This window comes from Pelodiscus sinensis, chromosome 30 (assembly GCF_049634645.1).
Source record: "Pelodiscus sinensis isolate JC-2024 chromosome 30, ASM4963464v1, whole genome shotgun sequence".
Taxonomy (NCBI): Eukaryota; Metazoa; Chordata; order Testudines; family Trionychidae; genus Pelodiscus; species Pelodiscus sinensis.
Window position 1 is genome coordinate 14466361 of NC_134740.1, and position 24212 is coordinate 14490572.

At 57.1% G+C, this 24212-nt stretch overlaps 2 protein-coding genes across 2 annotated transcripts; both read right to left on the minus strand.

Moving 5' to 3' along the window:
- Positions 1-2331: 2331 nt before the first annotated feature.
- Positions 2332-3011, minus strand: LOC102445701 (ribonuclease-like). Its single transcript, XM_006113839.3, has one exon. It carries the CDS (start codon positions 2995-2997, stop codon positions 2575-2577), a length of 423 nt encoding a protein of 140 aa, XP_006113901.2. The 5' UTR covers positions 2998-3011; the 3' UTR covers positions 2332-2574.
- A 10839-nt stretch (positions 3012-13850) lies between these two features.
- Positions 13851-14210, minus strand: LOC142821319 (ribonuclease pancreatic-like). The gene has a single exon (XM_075912198.1). The coding sequence runs from the start codon at positions 14208-14210 to the stop codon at positions 13851-13853; it is 360 nt and encodes a 119-aa protein (XP_075768313.1).
- Between the last annotated feature and the right edge of the window lie 10002 nt (positions 14211-24212).

The following is a 24212-nucleotide window of genomic DNA, read 5'->3' on the forward strand; positions in this document are numbered from 1 at the left end:
CACAAAAGATACAGATCCATACACACACACAACACATAAATACACAAAAACACACACACAAACACAAAAGACACACACACATGCAGAAACACAAACACAACACACGCACACAGCACACACACAACCACAAAATACATACAAAACACAACACCAGACATGCAAGACTTAGACAAGCAAGGGAGTCAAAAGTAGGGGGCCTGTTACCCCACACTGGCCCTGTGAGGGGTACAGGGCTGAGAGAGCAGAGCCCCCTAGCTGGGGCAGCAACAGCTAACGAGGGCCCAGCTGGCCTGTATGATGGAGGGCTCCTAGGGGAACAGACAGATTCCCTCTTGCTCAGGAGGGACCTGGCTGCCAGGGCGGTTTCCTGAGACAGGGCAGGGCTGGGGAGAGGCCGGCAGGGCTGGGGGGCTCCCCTATCCCAGGCAGTAGGGCCTGAGGGTCCTACAGACACAGCCAGGGCAGGCCAAGGCAGCAGGTCCCCACCCCCTGCCAATGCGGAGCAACCGTGCCAGGTTGCACTTGGCCCGTGAGGCAGGGGCTAGGTGCCCCTGGCCATGGGTCACTGAGGCAGAGCGGGGGGGGGGAGGATTGGGGGTCCCTGGGAGGGAAGGACCCCAGAGTGCAGGGGCACTGACCTAGCACGGTACCACCAGCTGGAAGGGGACGCATCAGGGCTGGGGAGCTAGTTCCCACAGCAGCCAGCAGGAGGCGCCGTGGGGACGAGCGCCCCCTGTGGCCGGGCCCAGAACTGGATGCAACGCTCCAGCTGTGGCTGTGCAGGAGAGAGCCGGGCGTACACGTGGGATTTTACAGCGCGGCAGCGGCGAGCCTGGTCAGCCACCATCTCAGCAGCTCTGCGGCCCGCGCGGGCGCACCAATCGACAGTCCTGCGGGCCCCGTTTCATTTCAGCCGTGCCGTGGCTTCGTCCAGCTGCCCCAGACCTCTCGGGGTGTCCAGCTGCCGAATGCAGGGAGCCTTTTCTAGCCCCGGCGAAACATCGCCCACTGTCGGGTGGTTTGGTTTGCTTTAGAGCCAAGAGAGACCAGACCTCTCCAGGGAAACGTTCCTTATTTATTGCCGGCGTTAAGCACTGAACACAGTTGTTTACATTTTACAAGCCTTAAAAACAATGACTGTACAATTTCCACCGTAAATACGATCAATTCTAAAGCAATTAGCCCAGCCCAAAGCAATTCCTAGAAGCTCTACTAGAATTAAGCCTCGTACTCATTTGCCACCCACAGTACCCGGAGGAGGTCGTGGTCCCTCGGAGTCCCACCCGTCGGGATGCCTAGCCAGTGTGATGGGCCCGTCACTTCTAGTTACAACGGCAGGAGCTGTGGGTCCATCCTGCTCCCTCCCTTCCGTCGAGTCTTCTCGCTGAGCCCGTTGGATAGCAGAGCCAGACTCTGTCGTACTAATACTATTTACCAATTGATTGCGTGTTGTGTAGGATTTGTACAATGCCCAGTGCTGCTATCTGGGGAACATCCTACACAGGATGTTGCTGTTACGTGCGTAGTTGGACAGTTTCGTGGCCGCATCTGTAATTTTTGCTTATCGGAAACAGAAGGACCCGTTCAAGGCCGCTTGTCGTGCGTTCTTGATGTGGTCTCGCGTACCGCGCTTAATCTGCATTGTTATGCAAAACATTCCTGCCTCTCACAGCTCCCCCGACCTGGCCTGTGTGCTCCCTGCCCCAGACTGAGACAGGCCTGAGTTTTGCTTTGTTACAGATCCGCACTGTGGGCAAGATGGACATTGTCAGGGCAGAGCCATCTGGCTCCCCCCCGCCTCCCTCCCACAAGAGGAATTAGGGTAAAACTGGCTGGGAGGCACTTTCCTCCTGACCTTGCCCAGTTCACAACCGGTCCCTGCCCTGAAGCATGAAGGTTCATGGCTGTTGGGTGACGGCTGCTTTTGGGGGAGCCATTGTGGGTTGGCACCAGTCTGTTTGGGGGTCCAATGAACTAGCACAGGGGCACCTGGGAATCCGGGCTTTGTTGCTGGCAGCGGAGAGGGGCCGAGTGGGTTCAAACAGGCCCATACGTTTCAGGAGGCCAATATTCTATATTCAGCTCCGGTGGGCGAGGGGGTCTGGTAGGTGTGAGCAGGGCCAGACAGAGAAGCCACAACTCCAGCGCTGTGTCCCTAGCAGGAGGCAAAGACTGAAAGTGACGAGAACTGCTCGGGAAAAGCCGCCCGGCATTCCCAGCGCGCCGGTGACTCATCCCCTTTCTCTGCCCAGAATAACACAACAAGCGCCAGACAGCTTGCTGGGTATCGGTGGTTACTGAGATTTGTGAGCACCCAGCGTTGGAGGGGAGGGGGGAAAGGTGCATAAATAACGACCGATGAGGAATAACTCTGACTCGCGGTAAACGTGAGACCGATCCGGGATCAGGCTGGACACCGGAAGGGCAAAACCGGTGGGTTCAATAAATTAATGAAGGGACAGGTGTTTCGATGGCCACTAAGTGGCAGGCGAGACGCTGGGAGCGTGGCCGTTGGGGAAGGGACAAGGGGGCAGGAGGAAGCCGCCGTGTCCCCCTCCGGCCCGGCGCCGGGCCCTAGATGTGCTTCACATAGTCCACGGGGAGCCCTCTCCAGCAGGCGAGGACGACCCTGCGATGGTAGCGCGTCTCGGCGTAGGCGTGGCTGGTGGCGTTGAGGGCGCAGAGCGTGAGGTGGAAGGGCGCCACACTGCGCCGCTGGTTGGGCAGGCCGGGCCTGCCACCCAGGCTGCAGATGCTGTTGATGGAGCCCGCGGGCGCGTGGATGAAGGTGTTGGAGTCCTGGCCCGACAGGTCCCGGTGCTGCATCATGGCCTGGCAGTAGGTGCCGTCGGGGGCCTCGCTCCTGGGGTAGTTCCAGTGCCGCAGGAGGAATCTGTCGTTCTGCTCGTCCCAGGGATGCTTGTTGGCCAGGGCCAGGCCAGCCCCCAGCAGGATGAGGGGCAGGAGGAGCGTGGACCAGGTACCTGTCAGAGCCATGGCTGTGTCTGGATCCGCCTGCAGTGGGGAGGGGGGGATGGACGGAGACAGGGCAGGGGGTGGGTCTGCTTCCTCCATGGAAACGCCTTGGCCCAAACCCTCCTCACATCCCTGCACCCCTCCCACCCTGCTCTGCCTGCAGAGCCCCTCCCCTGCCATCCCCTGGTCCCATGAAAGCAGCAGAGCCCTCGTTATCTGTAGGGCAGTCGTCTCTAGCCCCCTGGAGCCCGGCACCCCTGGGACCCCAGCTGAGATCAGGGCCAGTGTCTCCTCCAGCCTGTTCCTGCCCCCTCGCCAGTCCCATCCCCGAGGTGCAGGGAGCCCCCACCCAGACTCTCCGCCCCCCTGCAGCTGCAGCCCTGCATGGCCCCGTTTTCCCCTCCATCCCCGCCAGCGGGGTCTCCTGCCACTCACACACGTCCTGCTCTGTTGCTGCCGTCGGAGCGCCGGGTCCCAGGCTGCACCTGCTGTGGAGCTTGCTCCTTGCTATATAGGGCCCCGCCGGATGCGTGGGGTGGGAGGGCAATCTAAGAGAACTGGGCCAGCAGGAGTTCCCAACCCCAAGGAATTCGGGGCTGCGGCCCAGCTGGCAGGGCCATGGCGGGAAGTGAGCGGCACGTGGCCCGCAACAGGCCTGGGCTCCCTGGAAACGTGGCAGGGTGTGTCCGCCTGGCGAGCAAAGGTGCAATTGTGCCATGGGTGGGGCACGCTAGGCCTGCCAGGGGCTCTGGGTCTGCCTCCAGCAGGCCGGCCCATGTGCCGTGTCCGCACTGTGATTGTTAGCCACGCGGCGCCGCCAGCGCATGCTACAAACACGCAGTTCTCTGCCTGAGTCCTGGCCCTGCGGCGCCTTCCTGATCCAGATGTAGCCTGGAAACTCTGTTGGGGCCCCTCTTACCCCAGCCCTGAGCTTGCCCCATCCAAACAGTTCTGGTGCCCCGCAAGCCTCATCCTCCGTTCTCTGCCCCCCTCTGCCCCTTGTCTCCTCCCTTGGAAGAGGAGGGAAGACCCTTAAGCCCGCAAAAGATCAAGCGCCGAGTCCACCGGCAAAGGGTGTTCTCTCTGCGTCCCCAGGGAACGGGTGTTTGAGCCCACAGAGAAGCAGGTCCCGGAGCCCACAGGAGCAGGACGATAGGTGCCTCCTCTTCCAAGGGAGGAGACGAGGAGTGGAGGAGTAGTTCAAAGTGCTGTCCTATGGGTAGAAATCGGGTCAATGTTGCATTTTATTAATATCAGCAGAACTGACTTAAATGGGGCCTTCCAGCCCGGGCCCCCAGCCCTGCTCTGCCCCAGGAAACCTCCCGCTCCCCAGCCGGAGTGAGTCTGTCTCCTCCCTCCTGGAACCTCTATTTATACAGCCCCGCTGGGTCCTGACTGGCCATCTCTGCCCCAGCTGTGGGCTCCGCCATCTCAGCTTTCTCCCCCCGGCTGGGTTTTAGCCTTACAGGGCCAGTACGGGGCAGATGCCCCATCCCACGGAGACTTCTAACCTATGTCTACACTGCAGCCTTCTTGCGCAAGACTGGCTGTTCTTGTGCAAAAACTTGCAGAGTGTCTACACCGCACGCTCGTTCTTGCACAAGTAAATTTACAGTACAGCGTCGGAACAGAGGGCTTCTTGCGCAAGAGTTATTCCTCTCCCCACAAGGAATAAGCCCTCTGGTGCAAGAGCTCTTGCACAAGAAGGCAGTGTGGACAGGAAACGGGTTTCTTGCACAAGAAACCCCTATGGCTAAAATGGCCATCAGAACTTTCTTGTGCAAGAGAGCGTTTGCACAGTCATGGACACGCTTGTGCAAAAGCACATGTCAGTGTGGACGTGCTCTTGCACAAGAACTCTTGCACTAACGGGTGGTGGGGGATGGGTTATAACCTCTCCCCTGTGTAAGGGAGGCTGGGGGGGCACAGGGAGCACTGGGGTGTCTGAGGGGAGGTGGGGGATGGGTTATAACCTCTCCCCTGTGTGAGGGGAGCTGGGGGGCACAGGGAGCACTGGGGTGTGTGAGGGGAGGTGGGGGATGGGTTATAACCTCTCCCCTGTGTAAGGGGGGGCTGGGGGGACACAGGGAGCACTGGGGTGTGTGAGGGGAGGTGGGGGATGGGTTATAACCTCTCCCCTGTGTAAGGGGGCTGGGGGGCACAGGGAGCACTGGGGTGTCTGAGGGGAGGGGGGATGGGTTATAACCTCTCCCCTGTGTAAGGAGGGACTGGGGGGCACAGGGAGCACTGGGGTGTGTGAGGGGAGGTGGGGGATGTGTTATAACCTCTCCCCTGTGTAAGGGGGGCTGGGGGGCACAGGGAGCACTGGGGTGTCTGAGGGGAGGGGGGGGATGGGTTATAACCTCTCCCCTGTGTGAGGAGGGCTGGGGGGCACAGGGAGCACTGGGGTGTCTGAGGGGAGGTGGGGGATGGGTTATAACCTCTCCCCTGTGTAAGGGGGGCTGGGGGGCACAGGGAGCACTGGGGTGTCTGAGGGGAGGGGGGATGGGTTATAACCTCTCCCCTGTGTGAGGGGGGCTGGGGGGCACAGGGAGCACTGGGGTGTCTGAGGGGAGGTGGGGGATGGGTTATAACCTCTCCCCTGTGTGAGGGGAGCTGGGGGGCACAGGGAGCACTGGGGTGTGTGAGGGGAGGTGGGGGATGGGTTATAACCTCTCCCCTGTGTAAGGGGGGGCTGGGGGGACACAGGGAGCACTGGGGTGTGTGAGGGGAGGTGGGGGATGGGTTATAACCTCTCCCCTGTGTAAGGGGGCTGGGGGGCACAGGGAGCACTGGGGTGTCTGAGGGGAGGGGGGATGGGTTATAACCTCTCCCCTGTGTAAGGAGGGACTGGGGGGCACAGGGAGCACTGGGGTGTGTGAGGGGAGGTGGGGGATGTGTTATAACCTCTCCCCTGTGTAAGGGGGGCTGGGGGGCACAGGGAGCACTGGGGTGTCTGAGGGGAGGGGGGGGATGGGTTATAACCTCTCCCCTGTGTGAGGAGGGCTGGGGGGCACAGGGAGCACTGGGGTGTCTGAGGGGAGGTGGGGGATGGGTTATAACCTCTCCCCTGTGTAAGGGGGGCTGGGGGGCACAGGGAGCACTGGGGTGTCTGAGGGGAGGGGGGATGGGTTATAACCTCTCCCCTGTGTGAGGGGGGCTGGGGGGCACAGGGAGCACTGGGGTGTCTGAGGGGAGGTGGGGGATGGGTTATAACCTCTCCCCTGTGTAAGGGGGGCTGGGGGGCACAGGGAGCACTGGGGTGTCTGAGGGGAGGTGGGGGATGGGTTATAACCTCTCCCCTGTGTGAGGGGGGCTGGGGGGCACAGGGAGCACTGGGGTGTCTGAGGGGGGGTGGGGGATGGGTTATAACCTCTCCCCTGTGTGAGGGGGGGCTGGGGGGCACAGGGAGCACTGGGGTGTGTGAGGGGAGGTGGGGGATGGGTTATAACCTCTCCCCTGTGTAAGGGGGGCTGGGGGGCACAGGGAGCACTGGGGTGTCTGAGGGGAGATGGGGGATGGGTTATAACCTCTCCCCTGTGTAAGGGGGGCTGGGGGGCACAGGGAGCACTGGGGTGTCTGAGGGGAGGGGGGATGGGTTATAACCTCTCCCCTGTGTGAGGGGGGCTGGGGGGCACAGGGAGCACTGGGGTGTCTGAGGGGAGGTGGGGGATGGGTTATAACCTCTCCCCTGTGTAAGGGGGGCTGGGGGGCACAGGGAGCACTGGGGTGTCTGAGGGGAGGTGGGGGATGGGTTATAACCTCTCCCCTGTGTGAGGGGGGCTGGGGGGCACAGGGAGCACTGGGGTGTCTGAGGGGGGGTGGGGGATGGGTTATAACCTCTCCCCTGTGTGAGGGGGGGCTGGGGGGCACAGGGAGCACTGGGGTGTGTGAGGGGAGGTGGGGGATGGGTTATAACCTCTCCCCTGTGTAAGGGGGGCTGGGGGGCACAGGGAGCACTGGGGTGTCTGAGGGGAGGTGGGGGATGGGTTAGAACCTCTCCCCTGTGTAAGGGGGGCTGGGGGGCACAGGGAGCACTGGGGTGTCTGAGGGGAGGTGGGGGATGGGTTATAACCTCTCCCCTGTGTAAGGGGGGCTGGGGGGGGCACAGGGAGCACTGGGGTGTGTGAGGGGAGGTGGGGGATGGGTTATAACCTCTCCCCTGTGTGAGGGGGGCTGGGGGGGCACAGGGAGCACTGGGGTGTCTGAGGGGAGGTGGGGGATGGGTTATAACCTCTCCCCTGTGTGAGGGGGGCTGGGGGGGCACAGGGAGCACTGGGGTGTCTGAGGGAGATGGGGAGAATTCTTGCTGGCCAGGGGGGCAGACAGAAGGGCTCGGTGGGGCTGGTTTGGTGCCTAATACTGACGGTCCCCAGGCTGGGGCTGCACGTGACCCTGTTTCTAAGCAAGTCCACAGGCCACACCCTGGGTGGCTTTTCGTGCTGCCGGGCGGGAGGGGGCGCGGCGCTCTCCAGACGTGGCTGAGGGCAAGGGGCTCTTCACTCCTCCCTCCTGCCCCACTGAGCTGCAGGGGCCCCGAGCTTTGGGGCAGAACGACGCCCCCGTCATTCCGCACTACAGCCCGGAGGTCTCTGGGCGAGCAGCCTTCTGCGAGGAGCCCCGGTGCAACGCGACTCTCGAGCAGCATGTTCCCCAAACCGCGGTGCTAATTGGTTTCCAAGTTGTACGTGTGGCTAGTCTGGTGCCTCTGGCTTGCCGGGTCCAGTGACCGATGCGGCGGCTGCCACGGATGGAAGAGCCGTCCCTGTACGGTGGAGCAAGGCTGAGATGAGGATACGCACTCTGTCTGAGCACCCCATCAGCAGTTCTGTGTTCTTGGGCTACCCCGCCTGTCTGACGCCCTCCCCCTGCCTTTGCTGGACCCAGAGCCGATAGACTAAGAACTCCTTTAGACAAGGGAGACAGGATTAAGGGGACGCCCGACGCCTGACTTGGATGGACGGGGAGGTGCTTCCGAGAGCAGACAGAATCCCAGGCTAAAACCACACTGCTCCCTGGGACCAAGTGAGCCGGGAAGCATTGCACGATGGGGAGTCCCTGCTGCAGAGGGGAAGGAATTCAGGCCCGCCCGCCTCCAGCTCAGCAGTTACTAGAGCAATGCCCCTAATACGTCGTCCATTGGAATTGACAATAGGGAAGCGCCCTAATTGCAGGGGGGAAGGGACGCCACCCACGGATGGGAACGAGCATTTCCCATTGTCGAGCCTGGGGCAGCAGAGGGTGGGGGGAAGGGGTGGCTATACTGTATAATGGGCACAAGGGGGCAGCAGAGGGTGGGAGGAAGGGGCGGCTATACTGTATAATGGGCACAAGGGGGCAGCAGAGGGTGGGAGGAAGGGGCGGCTATACTGTATAATGGGCACTAGGGGGCAGCAGAGGGTGGGTGGGGGAAGGGGCGGCTATACTGTATAATGGGCACTAGGGGGCAGCAGAGGGTGGATGGGGAAGGGGCGGCTATACTGTATAATGGGCACTAGGGGGCAGCAGAGGGTGGGTGGGGAAGGGGCGGCTATACTGTATAATGGGCACTAGGGGGCAGCAGAGGGAGGGCAGGGAAGGGGCGGCTATACTGTATAATGGGCACTAGGGGGCAGCAGAAGGTGGAGCGGGGAAGGGGCGGCTATACTGTATAATGGGCACTAGGGGGCAGCAGTGGGTGGGTGGGGGAAGGGGCGGCTATACTGTATAATGGGCACAAGGGGGCAGTAGAGGGTGGGAGGAAGGGGTGGCTATACTGTATAATGGGCACTGGGGGCAGCAGAGGGTGGGGTGGGGAAGGGGCGGCTATACTGTATAATGGGCACAAGGGGGCAGCAGAGGGTGGGAGGAAGGGGCGGCTATACTGTATAATGGGCACAAGGGGGCAGCAGAGGGTGGGAGGAAGGGGCGGCTATACTGTATAATGGGCACTAGGGGGCAGTAGAGGGTGGGAGGAAGGGGTGGCTATACTGTATAATGGGCACTGGGGGCAGCAGAGGGTGGGGTGGGGAAGGGGCGGCTATACTGTATAATGGGCACAAGGGGGCAGCAGAGGGTGGGAGGAAGGGGCGGCTATACTGTATAATGGGCACAAGGGGGCAGCAGAGGGTGGGAGGAAGGGGCGGCTATACTGTATAATGGGCACTAGGGGGCAGCAGAGGGTGGGTGGGGGAAGGGGCGGCTATACTGTATAATGGGCACTAGGGGGCAGCAGAGGGTGGGTGGGGGAAGGGGCGGCTATACTGTATAATGGGCACTAGGGGGCAGCAGAGGGTGGATGGGGAAGGGGCGGCTATACTGTATAATGGGCACTAGGGGGCAGCAGAGGGTGGGTGGGGAAGGGGCGGCTATACTGTATAATGGGCACTAGGGGGCAGCAGAGGGAGGGCAGGGAAGGGGCGGCTATACTGTATAATGGGCACTAGGGGGCAGCAGAAGGTGGAGCGGGGAAGGGGCGGCTATACTGTATAATGGGCACTAGGGGGCAGCAGTGGGTGGGTGGGGGAAGGGGCGGCTATACTGTATAATGGGCACAAGGGGGCAGTAGAGGGTGGGAGGAAGGGGTGGCTATACTGTATAATGGGCACTGGGGGCAGCAGAGGGTGGGGTGGGGAAGGGGCGGCTATACTGTATAATGGGCACAAGGGGGCAGCAGAGGGTGGGAGGAAGGGGCGGCTATACTGTATAATGGGCACAAGGGGGCAGCAGAGGGTGGGAGGAAGGGGCGGCTATACTGTATAATGGGCACTAGGGGGCAGCAGAGGGTGGGTGGGGGAAGGGGCGGCTATACTGTATAATGGGCACTAGGGGGCAGCAGAGGGTGGATGGGGAAGGGGCGGCTATACTGTATAATGGGCACTAGGGGGCAGCAGAGGGTGGGTGGGGAAGGGGCGGCTATACTGTATAATGGGCACTAGGGGGCAGCAGAGGGTGGGTGGGGAAGGGGCGGCTATACTGTATAATGGGCACTAGGGGGCAGCAGAAGGTGGAGCGGGGAAGGGGCGGCTATACTGTATAATGGGCACTAGGGGGCAGCAGTGGGTGGGTGGGGGAAGGGGCGGCTATACTGTATAATGGGCACTAGGGGGCAGCAGTGGGTGGGTGGGGGAAGGGGCGGCTATACTGTATAATGGGCACAAGGGGGCAGTAGAGGGTGGGAGGAAGGGGTGGCTATACTGTATAATGGGCACTAGGGGGCAGCAGAGGGTGGGGTGGGGAAGGGGCGGCTATACTGTATAATGGGCACTAGGGGGCAGCAGAGGGTGGGCGGGGAAGGGGCGGCTATACTGTATAATGGGCACTAGGGGGCAGCAGAGGGTGGGTGGGGATGGGGCAGCTATGCTGTATAATGGGTACAAGGGCTGTGGGGGGGCATATAGAGAGGTAGGGACGCACCTCATCACAGTTACATTGAAGCTCTTGGACCCAAACCTACATGGAAAAGCATCAGCTACTCCAATCCCCTTGGGCGCTCACCCCCAAAACGTTTCCATTTTCTCCAGTACAGGGGAGAGTGCAGAGTAAGCTCATAGCATTGACACCCTCCCTCCGTGTGGCGCGGGACCTCCGGCCCTGCGGTCTGATTCCCACACAACGGTTTAGAGAGAGGAAAAACAAAGACGTGCATTAGCCACGAGAGATGGCTTTTAAGTGATTCTAAGTGCGAGGAAACACATCACAGCAGGGGACAGCGCAAATAAAACAAAGCCACAAATTCAGCTTGTTGCAGTGAGCACGATGGCCATGAACAGCTGATTCCTGTGTCAGCGATGGCATGAGCCGGCTGCCGATTCTGAAGACAGGAGCTGCGTTAGTGTTACAGTTTGGGGTTCTCAGCTCTTCCTTGACAGGTTAGAAAATGTCTTAGCCTAGGCCCACGTTTCCCCCGGTTCAATGTCTGTTCCTCGAGTTTCTTGCAGTCCTCTTGGGTAGGGAATTAGTGAAGAAGAACAGACGCTGTCACTCCCCTGTCTTATCTAAGTTTTGCTTGTGGCCAGAACCCTTTGTTCCCAAGCCTGGTTCCTGTGCCATCAAGGGAAAGTACCGGCAGCCTAAGTCGGAGGCCGGAGACATCTGGTCTCCTCACATGTTCTGATAGTCACAGTAGCTATTCCTTGGGCCTTGTCTACACTACACAGGTCCTGCCTTTCCCGCTCCTGCAGGGACCACTACAACGCCCATAGTCTCTCTTCGGCATCTCCGCTCGCTCCCAGGAAGTTCTCACGTCTCTCCTACAGTCCATCGGCCTCCTTCCGCTGGGGAACTGGTGTCAGGGGCTGATCACTGATGTCACCAAAGCCCTCTGCAAAGGCAGCCTTCACGGAGCCTGGGTCCATCATTCTTCCCTCCAGAGCTCACTCTCCATCCATCCACAATCCCCTCGTATCCGGGACGACCATCTCTGCCCGCGTTCTCCACCATGTGTGTGGGTCGGACTCACCGGGCTCCCACCGCCTGCTGATGAGTCTGGGAATTAGCTCCGTTCTGCACCAGAGCACCCTCTTTGTAACTTGGTTTCAGGATTTGTACACTAAGCGGTATTCCTTTGCTAGACATGCGTGGGGAGTGCACTCAGGACTGGGTAGTAAACGTGCACTTAGCCAGGCCTTTGACCAGCGTAAGAGGGAACAGCTCTGGGTCCCTAGGCCGTCGGGCTAGAGGGGAGCTGGCTGGGGCCTCTCTCTCGTTAGCGACGGAGTGGCCGAGGACAAGCATCGCCAGATGGGGATGTCTGTAAATGCTTGTGTGAGTTCAGGGATGGGGCAGCTTGCAGCTTCCGCAAGATCACGGTGAGCAAGGGAGGCAGAAGGCCCAGCAGAGCCCTGTTCCAGCTTGCACCCCGGCAGGTCTCTCACTACGTTCCTGCAAGTCACTAATGGGTTTGTGCATCGGCAGTGGAGGGATTGGAAGTCAACGCCCTACGGAAACCAGCGCCTGGAGCATGTACCTTAACAGGCGGAGCTGCCGCATGGGGACTGCAGGGAGCGCTTCACACCGCACAGGAGGCTGTTTCTGGCAAGGGCTCCCTTGAATTCAGGGTCTCCTTTGGGGAGCTCAGTTCTCCGCAGTCATGTGGGGGTGGCCAAGACTGGAGTTTCCCTCATTCAGTCTCTGCCACTCGCCTGTCCCACTCTCTGCGGGGCAATTCATTCTGCCAGTATAAGAATTTCAGAGAAACTTGCTCAGAGGCAATGTCTCTCCCTGGCCTTCCGCCCTTGGCGGCTGGCTTGTGACCTGAAGTAGGAGTGTTTGTGTTTGTGGGGGCGGTCCCCATTGTGGGAGGGTTGTAGGGTCTAGTGGGTTAGCGCAAGGGAGGAAAGGAATCAGAACTCCTTGGACCTACGCCTGGCACTTCCGGGGGAGTGCAGCCTGGTGGTGAAATCAGGGTGGATGAAAATCCAGGACACCTGGGTCCATTTCCCATCTCTTCCTAGCGCTGTGGGGTCTAGGTGGTGTGGGCCAGAGGGGTCAGCCACGTGTCCTGGATTCTGATCCCCACAGTGAAGAAAACACAGACAGTGGGCTTGAAAGCGCAGAGAACCTCACTGAAACTGCCCCTCCCCCTCAACACACACCTTTCCCGCCTCCGCGCCCGGGGCTCAATGCCTCACACTCGTCCCTCCCCCAAATTAACACAACACGACAGCGGTTGCTTTGCAGGCAGCAGGTTTTATAGAACTTATGGAGCACAGAGAGGTACAGAACGAAGGACAATGGTGAAGAATGACACAGAGGACAATGAGAAACAACAGATAATTGTAAGGAACACAAATACAACCCAAAGTGAATAAAAAACACCAGCAGAGGGTGGGGTGGGAGAGGGGCAGCTATACTGTATAATGGGCACTAGGGGGCAGCAGAGGGTGGGTGGGGAAGGGGCGGCTATACTGTATAATGGGCACTAGGGGGCAGCAGAGGGTGGGTGGGGATGGGGCGGCTATACTGTATAATGGGCACTAGGGGGCAGCAGAGGGTGGGGTGGGGAAGGGGCGGCTATACTGTATAATGGGCACTAGGGGGCAGCAGAGGGTGGGTGGGGATGGGGCGGCTATACTGTATAATGGGCACTAGGGGGCAGCAGAGGGTGGGGTGGGGAAGGGGCGGCTATACTGTATAATGGGCACTAGGGGGCAGCAGAGGGTGGGGTGGGGAAGGGGCGGCTATACTGTATAATGGGCACTAGGGGGCAGCAGAGAGTGGGTGGGGAAGGGGCGGCTATACTGTATAATGGGCACTAGGGGGCAGCAGAGGGTGGGGCGGGGAAGGGGCGGCTATACTGTATAATGGGCACTAGGGGGCAGCAGAGGGTGGGGGAGGGGCGGCTATATTGTATAATGGGCACTAGGAGGCAGCAGAGGGTGGGGTGGGGACGGGGCGGCTATACTGTATAATGGGCACTAGGGGGCAGCAGAGGGTGGGGGAGGGGCGGCTATACTGTATAATGGGCACTAGGGGGCAGCAGAGGGTGGGGTGGGGAAGGGGCGGCTATATTGTATAATGGGCACTAGGGGGCAGCAGAGGGTGGAGGAGGGGCGGCTATACTGTATAATGGGCACTAGGGGGCAGCAGAGGGTGGGGGAGGGGCGGCTATATTGTATAATGGGCACTAGGGGGCAGCAGAGGGTGGGGGAGGGGCGGCTATACTGTATAATGGGCACTAGGGGGCAGCAGAGGGTGGGGGAGGGGCGGCTATATTGTATAATGGGCACTAGGGGCAGAAGTGGGTGACGGGTGGAAAACTCTAAATTAGCCGGTTGAAGTGCAGAGGCCGGGTCGGAGCCGAGTGCCGTGTGAAGTGTGGAAGGGGCAGAGTGGTACCAGAGAGGGCAGCTGGTGCCCTGGAATGCCCTCTGTGCACACACTGAGCATTTTGTCTACTCCTTAATTTCTACAGGGAAGCCGTGGCAGCACCTCAGCACTATTATTGCGCGAAGGCATTTCCCAGTGTAAGGGCCGTGGGGAGGGTGGAATGTGCACACGGTGATGGGGAAGAAACCTTTGCTTCTATACCAGCCATTACCCTGGTATATCCCTCCCCCACGGCAGACGTTCAAGATCTCGTGTCTGGGGGCATGGATGAAGATGTGTTTCGGTTTCCCATACAGTCCTAGGTACCGCATCATCTTGTCGCAGTAGCTGTTCTGGTTGGGGAAGAAGGTCTTTGGATAGTCGCAGTGGTACCACAGGAAATCTTCAAATGGTGGGAAACATGAGTGCCCGCTGGCCATGGCCATGCCTATCACTGGATCGACCTGCCATGGGAAGAGAGGTGGGGAGATGGATGGAGAGAACATGAGGAGAGGATCTGCTTTTTCCATGGACCCTCTAGGGCAGCTGTTGCAGGATATTGCTTGCACATTCATAATCCGCTGATCATCATTGTCATGGGCAAACAGGTGTAACAACATTGTAGGAAGAGATGTAAGGTTTCACTGCCTAGAATTGCTGATAGCAGATGCCTCCATTACAAGGTTATTTCAAAGCAAGTTACGTTGCGATAATAAGTCCCAAAATAACTATTTCGAAATAGCAAGTGCTCACTACAGGGATACCTCGAAATGAGACCCAGGCAGGCTCCCTTAATGCAGATGCGCTACCTCAACTTAGCGCCCCCAGAAACCCGGGGGAGTAATTACTTTGATTCTGGGGAGTCATTATTTCAAAATAACAGAAGCTGAGCATCCACAGGAATCTTATTTTGAAATAGGCGTTAGTCCTCATAGAACATGTGGTGATTATTTCGCTGCAACAGGCCTGGTAATTGGAAATAATGTTGCAATATTGGACTTCTGTGTGGACGCTCACCTAGGTGTTTCGAGATAAGGGGAGTTATTTCGAAATCATGCAGTAGGGTAGACAGGCCCTTAGAGACCATCCGGAGTATGTCTTAGTTAAGTGCCCATCCTCTGACAAGAAAGAGGGGGTGGGTGAAAATTTACATGGTGACTCTGTGTTTCCCCTTCCTCAGATGGTCCATACACAGCAGCAGTAGCTGCTATTGACTCTTGCCCAAAGACGGGGCAAGTAAGATTTCTCTTCTTCCCGTCTCTCTGCTCAACATCTCACCAATGCCTAGCGGGCGTGGAATAAAATGTTTCATTTGCTCCGTTTCTATGGTGATTGCATTTTCTGCTGTTTCCTATTCTGACCGTAATGCCTCGTTAGGTATAAAACAACCAATGGTCTGGTAGCACTTTATAGACTAACGAAACGTGTTGATGGGATCACGAGCTTCCATTCCACTCTCCAAATCACACTGACAGATCTCCAGGTAGCTGTCTTGTCACAAACCAGCTCTACAAGCCCGATCCACAGGGAAACGTTGGAATTAGAGTTCATCCGCAAATTCAGTTCACACGCTAATGGACTCAGTCGTGAGGAAAGTTGGTTGGGACACGACCAATTCAACAGCCGTGGAAGGTGCAAGCAGATCTCTGGGTCATATCCTTCCTGACATGGGAATCTATCTATTGACTTTGATTTTCATCTGCTTCGGTTTAAGTACCCATTTTTCAGATATTTACTGATATTCTGTCTCCCACCCCTGTAACTTTTCCTTCCCTTCCCCTTCCTCTCTCCTGTTTCTTTCAGCTGTACACCTCCCAAACTCATAACTCCAGCCATCTGAAGAAGTGGGTTGTGCCTACGAAAGCTCATGACCCCATCGACATGTTTTGTTAGTCTATAAAGTGCTACCAGACCATTTGTTGTTTTTTACTGGAACAGACGAACTCGGCTACTCCCTGAAGCTTTCATGTGGTATAGTCACTGAAATCTTTCTCTCGGTAGGTAATAAACCCGGCTAACGTTGCATCAAAACCAGCCTCTTTGAACTGGAGTGTTGGAGAAGCGTTATGTCAGAACCCCACCGACCCCGCCCGACGTCGTCACCTTCCCATGACCCCTCTCTCCCTGCTCGGCCCTACAACCTCACTGGTTATCCCTGTCCGACTGGACTGGGTTCTTCATGGACCCACACTGAGCTCCGCCCTGCACAACGCACCACTGCCCGCTCAGGGGGGAACAAGATGCCAGGAGCCCCGGATTTTCTCCCTCACCTCCTTTGACCACTGGTCCCTTCTGCCTCCCAGAAACAAACTCTGGTTCCCACCCAGGGCACACTGCTCTCTCCCTTCTCCGAGGCGCTAGGCTCCCCTGCGACTTACCCACGCCCTGGTGTCTTCGCTGTCGCGGGAGCGGTGCCTTTGCTCTGCCGAGCTGAACCCTGTCTAGCTCCGCCGTCCCGCGTGGGTTATATAGAGCCCAGCCGGGCAGGGGTGGGGGCGGGGAAATGCTATAAACCGTGGGGTCAGCACAATGCTGGGACAACTGATCATTAAGAGCAGGGGCCCAGCAGGCAGGGTGTGGGTGGGGAAGTAACAGCCGGCGTGCTGCCCAGCCCTGGGGCTCCACAGACACAGCCGCTGCGAGTGGCCCTGCCAGCAGGTGAAGGTGCGATTGTAGTGCGACGGGCACGCCGGCGTCCATTGGCCCAGCACGGGGAGTAATGGCGGACGCACAGAGCCACCTGCCAGGGACGCGGGGAAGCTCCGGGCCCACTTGTCCCCAGGGCTGTTGTTTCCCGTGCTAGCGAGACTCAAGGTGAGATGGGGACCCCTCCCCCCATGATGCAGTCGCGCCTTCGTTTCCTGTGTAGACAGGTTCTGAGTCCTGGCCCACTGGCATGTTCCTAATCCAGCCCTAGCCTAGAAACTCACAGCTCCGCCGGTGTCCAAAAGTCTCCGCTATCCATCAGAACGGCCAGGGTCAGACCAAAGGGCCCATCTTTCCTCACCCACAGCTCTGCTGGCACCCCCAGTCCCGGCCCCCATGTCTTCCTATCTCAGCCCTGGGCTCCCCCAAAACCAGAGCTCCGCCAGTGCCTCACAATCCCAACCCACAGCTCCTCTATCTCAGCCCTGAGCGCCCCCCATGTCACAGCTCTCTGGGCGCCCCCAGCCTGGCCTGAGACGCTCTCCAAGGTGCCTAAAGGAACTGGATGCTCTGGGGAGAAGTGAAGAACCAGGCCTGGAGTCGCTTGGGTGATGTGTAGGTGACTATGTGGGCAGCCGAGCGGTGAGTGCAGGGGAGAGGTTAGGAGCCCGCTTCTCACGGACCCCACTCCTGCAGCAAGAGTGGACTCACATTACCCGAGAGCCGGAGCTGGTGCCTGGGTCTCTCGGCTCGGGAGCCACGGTCCAATGGCCTAGCATGGGCAGGGGGCAGAGGCGATCTGTGTGTGTGTGTGGGGGGGGGGGAACTTGGTGTCCCGTGTGCTCCCCTGACCTCTGCCAAGGTCTGCTGTCAGGAATGTCGGTAATTACACGAGGCGAGCGAGAGATAATGAGAGAAGCGGTCGGAGGAGTGGTGAGAACGATTTCCTGCTGGGAGAAGAGCCAGGCCTTCATTGTCAAAGGGAGCAGGTTGGGTTGCGTTGGAGTTTTGGCTTCTCCCCTTCGGCTCTGGGCAGGGGAAGGAAGGTGGTTGTGGAATGAGACGCGGAGAGGAACGTGCACAGATAGACACACACAGACACATGAGACAACACCAGAGAGAGACAAGGCTCCAGGCGACCCAGCCAGGACAGAAAAACATGCCCACGAAACAGATGGGTGTCAATAAAAGAGACACGTTCAGGAGAGAACACCAGAGAGAGACAAGGCTCCAGGGGACCAAGTCACGAGGGAGGCACATGCCCACCATACAGATGGGTGGTTATAAATGATCTACACATAGACACACAGGCTATGTCTAGACTGCAGGCTTCTTTCGAAAGAGGCTCTTTCGAAAGCATCTTTCGAAAGAGCCTCTTTCGAAAGATCGCGTCTAGACTGCAGGCAGATCTTTCGAAAGAGCAAGCCACTTTTTCGAAAGAGAGCACCCAGCGAGTCTGGATGCTCTCTTTCGAGGAAGCCCTATTTACATTGAAGAACGCCTTCTTTTGAAAGAGGAACTTTCGAAAGAAGGCGTTCTTCCTCATGAAATGAGGTTTACCGCCATCGAAAGAAAAGCCGCGTTCTTTCGAAATAATTTCGAAACAACGCGGCTTGAGTCTGGACGCAGGGGAAGTTCTTTCGAAAAAAGGCTACTTTTTTCGAAAGAACCCCTGAGTCTGGACACGGCCACACACAAGGAGGCCTTGTGAGATGGCCCCTTCCCCCAAAATGCAAATGCACCCACCGGAAAGGTAGCACGGGACATGCAAGTGGCGCACAAGCAAGGGAAGAGAATGCCGGGAACACAGACCAGCCCCAGCGTGGGACGTGGGAGGAGGTGGTGCACAGGAGCGAGCATTTGGGGAAGGGCCGACAGTGGAAAGTGCTTAGATTGGTCCACTATGTCTCCATCAATACGACGGAACTAACTCCACTTCCATCAACTCTGCTTCTGCTGCTTCACCCAGAGCGAGGCGACGGGTGCTGGGCATTGGTACTCACGCTGCTTTCTCTCCATCCGTTCATCCCCATGGACACCCGGTTGTGTCCGTGCCATTGTTGGCATCTCTCAAGGCTGGCAGCTCGACAGCAGCATGGGCGGTGGCTATTGCAAGAGCGTGCTCGGCTGGTGTAATTCCTCAGACGCCACGGGGCCACCAGGGGCTATTCCTATGCAAATTGGGGACTTTTTCAGCTTCTGACCTGGCCAATGTCCTAGTTTCACTCAAGAGTCCAATGTCCTAGTTTTCCTGGGACTGGCCTTCGCTCCTTCAGCTTCATCTGCTTTGCATCGTCAGCTCAATTTCTCATTTCCGCCGAGCGTGGGGACCAAAACAGAAGTGGGGCTCAGTCCCCTGGGTTTTCTTCCTGGCTCTGAGAGGGTAGTGGGGGAAGAGTTTTGAGCTGGGTCCTTTTTCCGAAGGAGGAAGTGATTGTGGATTCATCGTTCTCTGAAAACACTATGGCTGCATCTAGACTGGCATGATTTTGTGTAAATACTTTTAACGGAAAAGATTTTCCATTAAAAGTATTTGCACAAGAGAGCATCTATACTGGCATGTGCCTTTGCGCAAAAGATTTGCTTTTGCGCAAAAGCATCCGTGCCAGTGTAGATGCTCTCTTGCGCAAGAAAGCTCCAATGGCCATTTTAGCCATCGGGCTTTCTTGCGCAAGAAATTAACGTGGCTGTCTACACTGGCCTCTTGCAAGAATACTTGCACAAGAGGGCTTATCCCTGAGAGGGAGAGTCAGAGTATTTGGGCAAGAACCACTGATTTTGTACAGTACAAAGTCAGTGTTCATGCGGAAATACTCGCGGTCAGTGTAGACAGGCGGCAAGATTTTGCGCAAAAGCAATTGCTTTTGCACAAAATCTTGCCAGTCTAGACACACCCCAAATGTGGCATGGCCGTCAAAAGCGTTAGCCATATGTTGGGAGCCATTAGGAAAGGGGCGGCTTATCAGACAAAGGTCACATCATGCCACACTATAAATCCACAGGGTGTCCACACCAGGAATAGGTCTCACCGTTCTGGTCACCGCTGATCAACAAAGCTATATTAGATGCGGAAAAGTACAGAGAGAGCCAACAGAAGGTGTTAGGGGCTTCCAATGTGCAGACAGTCAAAAGTCTGGGACTACATAACTTGGAAAAGAGTAGACAGAAGAGGGAGTGACAGAGAATCGTGAATGGCGGGCAGAAAGTGGATAGGGAAGTGTGATTTACCTCTTCTCATAACACAAGAGCCAGGGTCACCCAGTGAAATGAAGAGGTAGCAGGTTGAAAGCGAAAGGAAACACTTCTTCAGTCAAAGCACAGTCAACGTGAGGATCGTAAGATCATAGGAACGGTCAGATTGGGTCAGACCAAGGGTGCGTCTACACTACACCTGTAGCTCGGACGGGAGAGTGATCTAGAGAGACTCAGAGCTGGGCCCTATGTGGGCACAGGAAGATGCCAGCTCCCCACACCCGACGGGAAGGACTGGTGATCTGCCCGCTGGACCGGATCTTACTGCTCGCGTAGTGCTCACGCTGGCAGCTAAGCCAGGCACTAGTCTTTCCCTGCCGTATGAATGTGATTCATTGAAGGAAGAAGGACTCTCATTGGCTGCTGTTGGGTGTCTCTACTGGTTTGGAAGGGGAGAGACGCGCCCTTGGAAGGTTAATAAGGAGGGAAGAATGTAATAGCATCTGAGTGACCAGACAGGGTCAGAACAAAGGCCCATCGGGTACGTCTGGACTACAGGCTTTTGTCGACAGAAGTTTTGTCGACAGATATGGTGTGTCTAGACTACATGCCTCCGTTGATGGAGGAATGTAGATTAGACAGATAGGCAAAGGGAAATGAAGCTGCGATTTAAATAATCGCGGCTTCATTTAAATTTACATGGCTGCCGTGCTGAGCCGACAAACAGCTGATCAGCTGTTTGTCAGCTCAGCGCGCTAGTCTGGATGCTCCGCGCTGACCTGAAAGCCTTTTATCGACATCCCCCTTATGCCTTGTAGGATGAGGTTTACCGGGGAGGTCGATAAAGGGCTTTCATGTCAGCAGGGGAAAGTCCAGACTAGCACGCTGAGCCGACAAACAGCTGATCATCTGTTTGTCGGCTCAGTATGGCAGCCATGTAAATTTAAATGAAACCGCGATTATTTAAATCCCGGCTTCATTTCCCTTTGCCAAAAAAACAAATCTACATGGCTCCATCGACGGAGCCATGTAGTTTAGATGTCCCCATACTGTCGACAAAGCTTCTGTCGACAAAGAGCGTCTAGACACATCCAGTTCTGTCCACAAAGCAAGCCGCTTGCGACATGACAGTGTAGACGCAAAGGACAGTGTAGATGCAATTACGCCTTCGGTCGACAGAACTCTGTCGACAAAAGGTGTTATTCCTCGTAGAATGAGGTTTACCGCTGTCGACAAAACTGCCGAGTTCTGTCGATGTTATGTCGACAGAATTCAGCGATAGTTTAGTTGCAGGTATAGTTTTGCCAACAAAAGTCCACTTTTGTCGACACAACCATTTAGTCTAGACACACCCATTCAGCCCAGGGTCCTGTCTGCGTCCAGGGAGCGGGTTGGCTGACAGTGGCCAATGCCAGGTGCCCCGGAGGATGTGAACAAAAGGGAATCATCATGTGATGTTGTCACCCATTCCCTACTTCTGAGACACAGAGGCCAGGGACACCTGGCTCGTAGCCATTGATGGACCCAACCGCCATGAATTTATCTAGTTCTTTTTTGAACTACGCCTAAGTCCTAGACTCTGCAACATCCTCTGGCAAGGAGTTGCACAAGTTGTCTGCGCTGTATGAAGAAATACTTCCTTGTGTTTGTTTGAAACCTGCTCCTTACTAATTTCCTTTGAGAGAGACTGACTGATGTTTTAAACCTGCCACCTATTAATTTCATTCCCACAAGGAAGAGACTGACTGATGAGCACCCTAAATGATTTCCTCTAGGGACTAAAACCCTGGCTGGCTGTTCAGAAAGGGAACAGCTTGGGTCGGCAGATGAATCAGGCACCTTGGCTGGCTCCCTGCCTTGCTGGTCGGGCCAATTGATAGTGCTGATTAGAGCACATGAATCTAGCAGAGAAAGACAGAACAAGAACAAAGAGCCAGAAAGTTAAACCGGACCCAGTCTGGTTAGCTTGTGACCATCGGGAGAAAGGAAAATGTGCACTTCCGTGCCGTAGGGTTACACTGGGATGTAGGAGTCCACAGGAGCAGTTGTGCAGGAAACTTTTCTGTCTCGATCCAGCCATCCCCAGGTATGCAGTGAAAGAAATTGCACGTGATGGGGAAGGATAAATGGTGTGTGTGTGGCAGAGAGTGGTATGAATTATTTCTTGTTGGGACAGAAGCCAGGTTTGAGTTTTCAAAGGGATCTGGTCAGGTTGGGTTGGAGTTTTGCTTTGGTGCCCTGAGGCAAGGGAAGGAATGTGGGGTGTGGAAGGAGACACTTCGAGAAACGCACCCAGACGCGCACACACACACGAGACACAAGCACAGGAGACACCACCCGTAACAGACAAGACTACGAGGATACGTCTAGACCACCACTTTCTATCAGAAAGAGGTACGAAAATGGCTCTCCGTAATGTGCGTACCTTATTCCAATCGCTTTGTCGGAAGAGGCTGTTCCGAAATTTGTCCCGTCTGCACTGGGCCAAATTTTGGAAAAACCTCCTCTTTCAGAACAGCCCTTCTTACTGATGGAATGAGGAAGACAGAGCTTCCCGCATCTGCTCTTCCGCAAAAAATGTCGGAAGAGCAGACGCGTTCCCTGGACACAGCGGAGTTTTTCCAGGATCCCAGAAAAACGCGGTAGTCTAGACATCGCCTGAATGACCCAACCAGGAGGAGAAAGAACCAACACACAAGTTACACACGCACACACGGGAGGAGGAAGAGCAGGGCAGGGAGACGGACCATTCCCTCAAATCACACACACATGGCAGGCGGAGGCAAGGAACACAAATGCAGGGAACACGCACACGTGAGCCTAGCACAGGACATGGGAGGATGTGACTCATGCCAGCAGGAGTTTGGGGAAGGACCATTGGAAGGTCTGGCTTGGTTCCATCAGTAGAAAGGGAGACTCTCCATCTCCATCTGCTGTGCTTCTGGCCTAGTTTCACACAGGAAGTCACCTTGGTCCCCAAAAGTCCTTTGTGTGCAGCAGCCGTACGTTGGCCAGCTCAGCTCTTGGCCTGATGGGGATCCAGGGCCTGGTGGAGCGTGTGTGTGTGTGTGTGGGGGGGGGGGGGGTCAGGACTCCTGGCTGTGGTGGGGGAACAACGTTTGGAGTGGAGGTGTTGAGCAGCACCCCCCTTGTAGCTCTCTGTGCCCCTTACCGCCTCTTGGAGCTGGCTCTGCTTGGGTCAGGGGGCTGGACTGATGGCTCCTGATCTCTGCCAGCCCTAGGACTCTAGGATTCCATGACTGCCAGCTGGGACCATACGTGTGTGGGGGGCGTGGCCAGGATCCTGGGCCCGGTGGTTGGGCAGGGCCTGTGTGAGAAGCCTGGCGCCATGGCCAATGGCCAAGTGGGATCCAAGGCTGGTCGGCGAGACCTTCCTGTGGGGACACCAGCCAAGCAGGACCCAGAGATGGTCGCCAAGACCTTCCTACAGGGACAACGGCCGAGCGGGACCCAGAGATGGTCACCAAGACCTTCCTATGGGGACAACGGCCGAGCGGGACCCAGAGATGGTCACCAAGACCTTCCTATGGGGACAACGGCCGAGCGGGACCCAGAGATGGTCACCAAGACCTTCCTATGGGGACAACGGCCGAGCGGGACCCAGAGATGGTCACCAAGACCTTCCTACGGGGACAACAGCTGAGCGGGACCCAGAGATGGTCACCAAGACCTTCCTATGGGGACAACGGCCGAGCGGGACCCAGAGATGGTCGCCAAGACCTTCCTATGGGGACAGTGGGCGAGTGGGACCCAGAGATGGTCGCCAAGACCTTCCTATGGGGACAACGGCCGAGCGGGACCCAGAGATGGTCGCCAAGACCTTCCTATGGGGACAACGGCCGAGCGGGACCCAGAGATGGTCGCCAAGACCTTCCTATGGGGACAACGGCCGAGCGGGACCCAGAGATGGTCGCCAAGACCTTCCTATGGGGACAACGGCCGAGCGGGACCCAGAGATGGTCGCCAAGACCTTCCTATGGGGACAGCGGCCGAGCGGGACCCAGAGATGGTCACCAAGAACGGGAAGGGATCTCTCGAAGTCATCGAGTCCCATCTCCTGCCCTTGTGGCAGGACCAAGCACCGTCTGGATCATCCCTGTCAGGTGTCTGTCCAACCTGCTCTTCAATATCTCCAGTGATGGAGATTCCACAACCTCCCTGGGCAATTCATTCCAGTGTTTGACCACCCTGACAGGCAGGATGTTTTTCCTAATGTCCAACCTAAACCTCCCCTGCTGCAGTTTCAGCCCATTGCTGCTTGTCCTGTCCTCAGAAGCCGAGGGGAACAATTTTCTCCCTCCTCCTTGTGACACCCTTGTAGATACTTGAAAACTGCTTCATGTCCCCTCTCAATCTTCTCCTTTCCAAACCAAACAAGCCCAGTTCTTCCAGTCTTCCCTCCTCGCTCATGTTCTCTAGACCTTTCATCATTCTTGCTGGGGCATGTGGATACCACAAACTTGGGGATGCTGCAGGACCCCCAGAACTCCAGATAATTGTGCCTCGGGCTCCTGGTTCCATTGTTGACTCTCCGCGGGGAAAGGGTGCAGTGGTTCTGAGTAAGGTGAGCTGGGAGACAGGGCTGTGGG

Bases quoted from the DNA above. Each gene is read 5' to 3' on its own strand.
- LOC142821319 (XM_075912198.1), bottom strand. From the start codon at position 14,210: ATGGCCATGGCCAGCGGGCACTCATGTTTCCCACCATTTGAAGATTTC.
- LOC102445701 (XM_006113839.3), bottom strand. From the start codon at position 2,997: ATGGCTCTGACAGGTACCTGGTCCACGCTCCTCCTGCCCCTCATCCTG.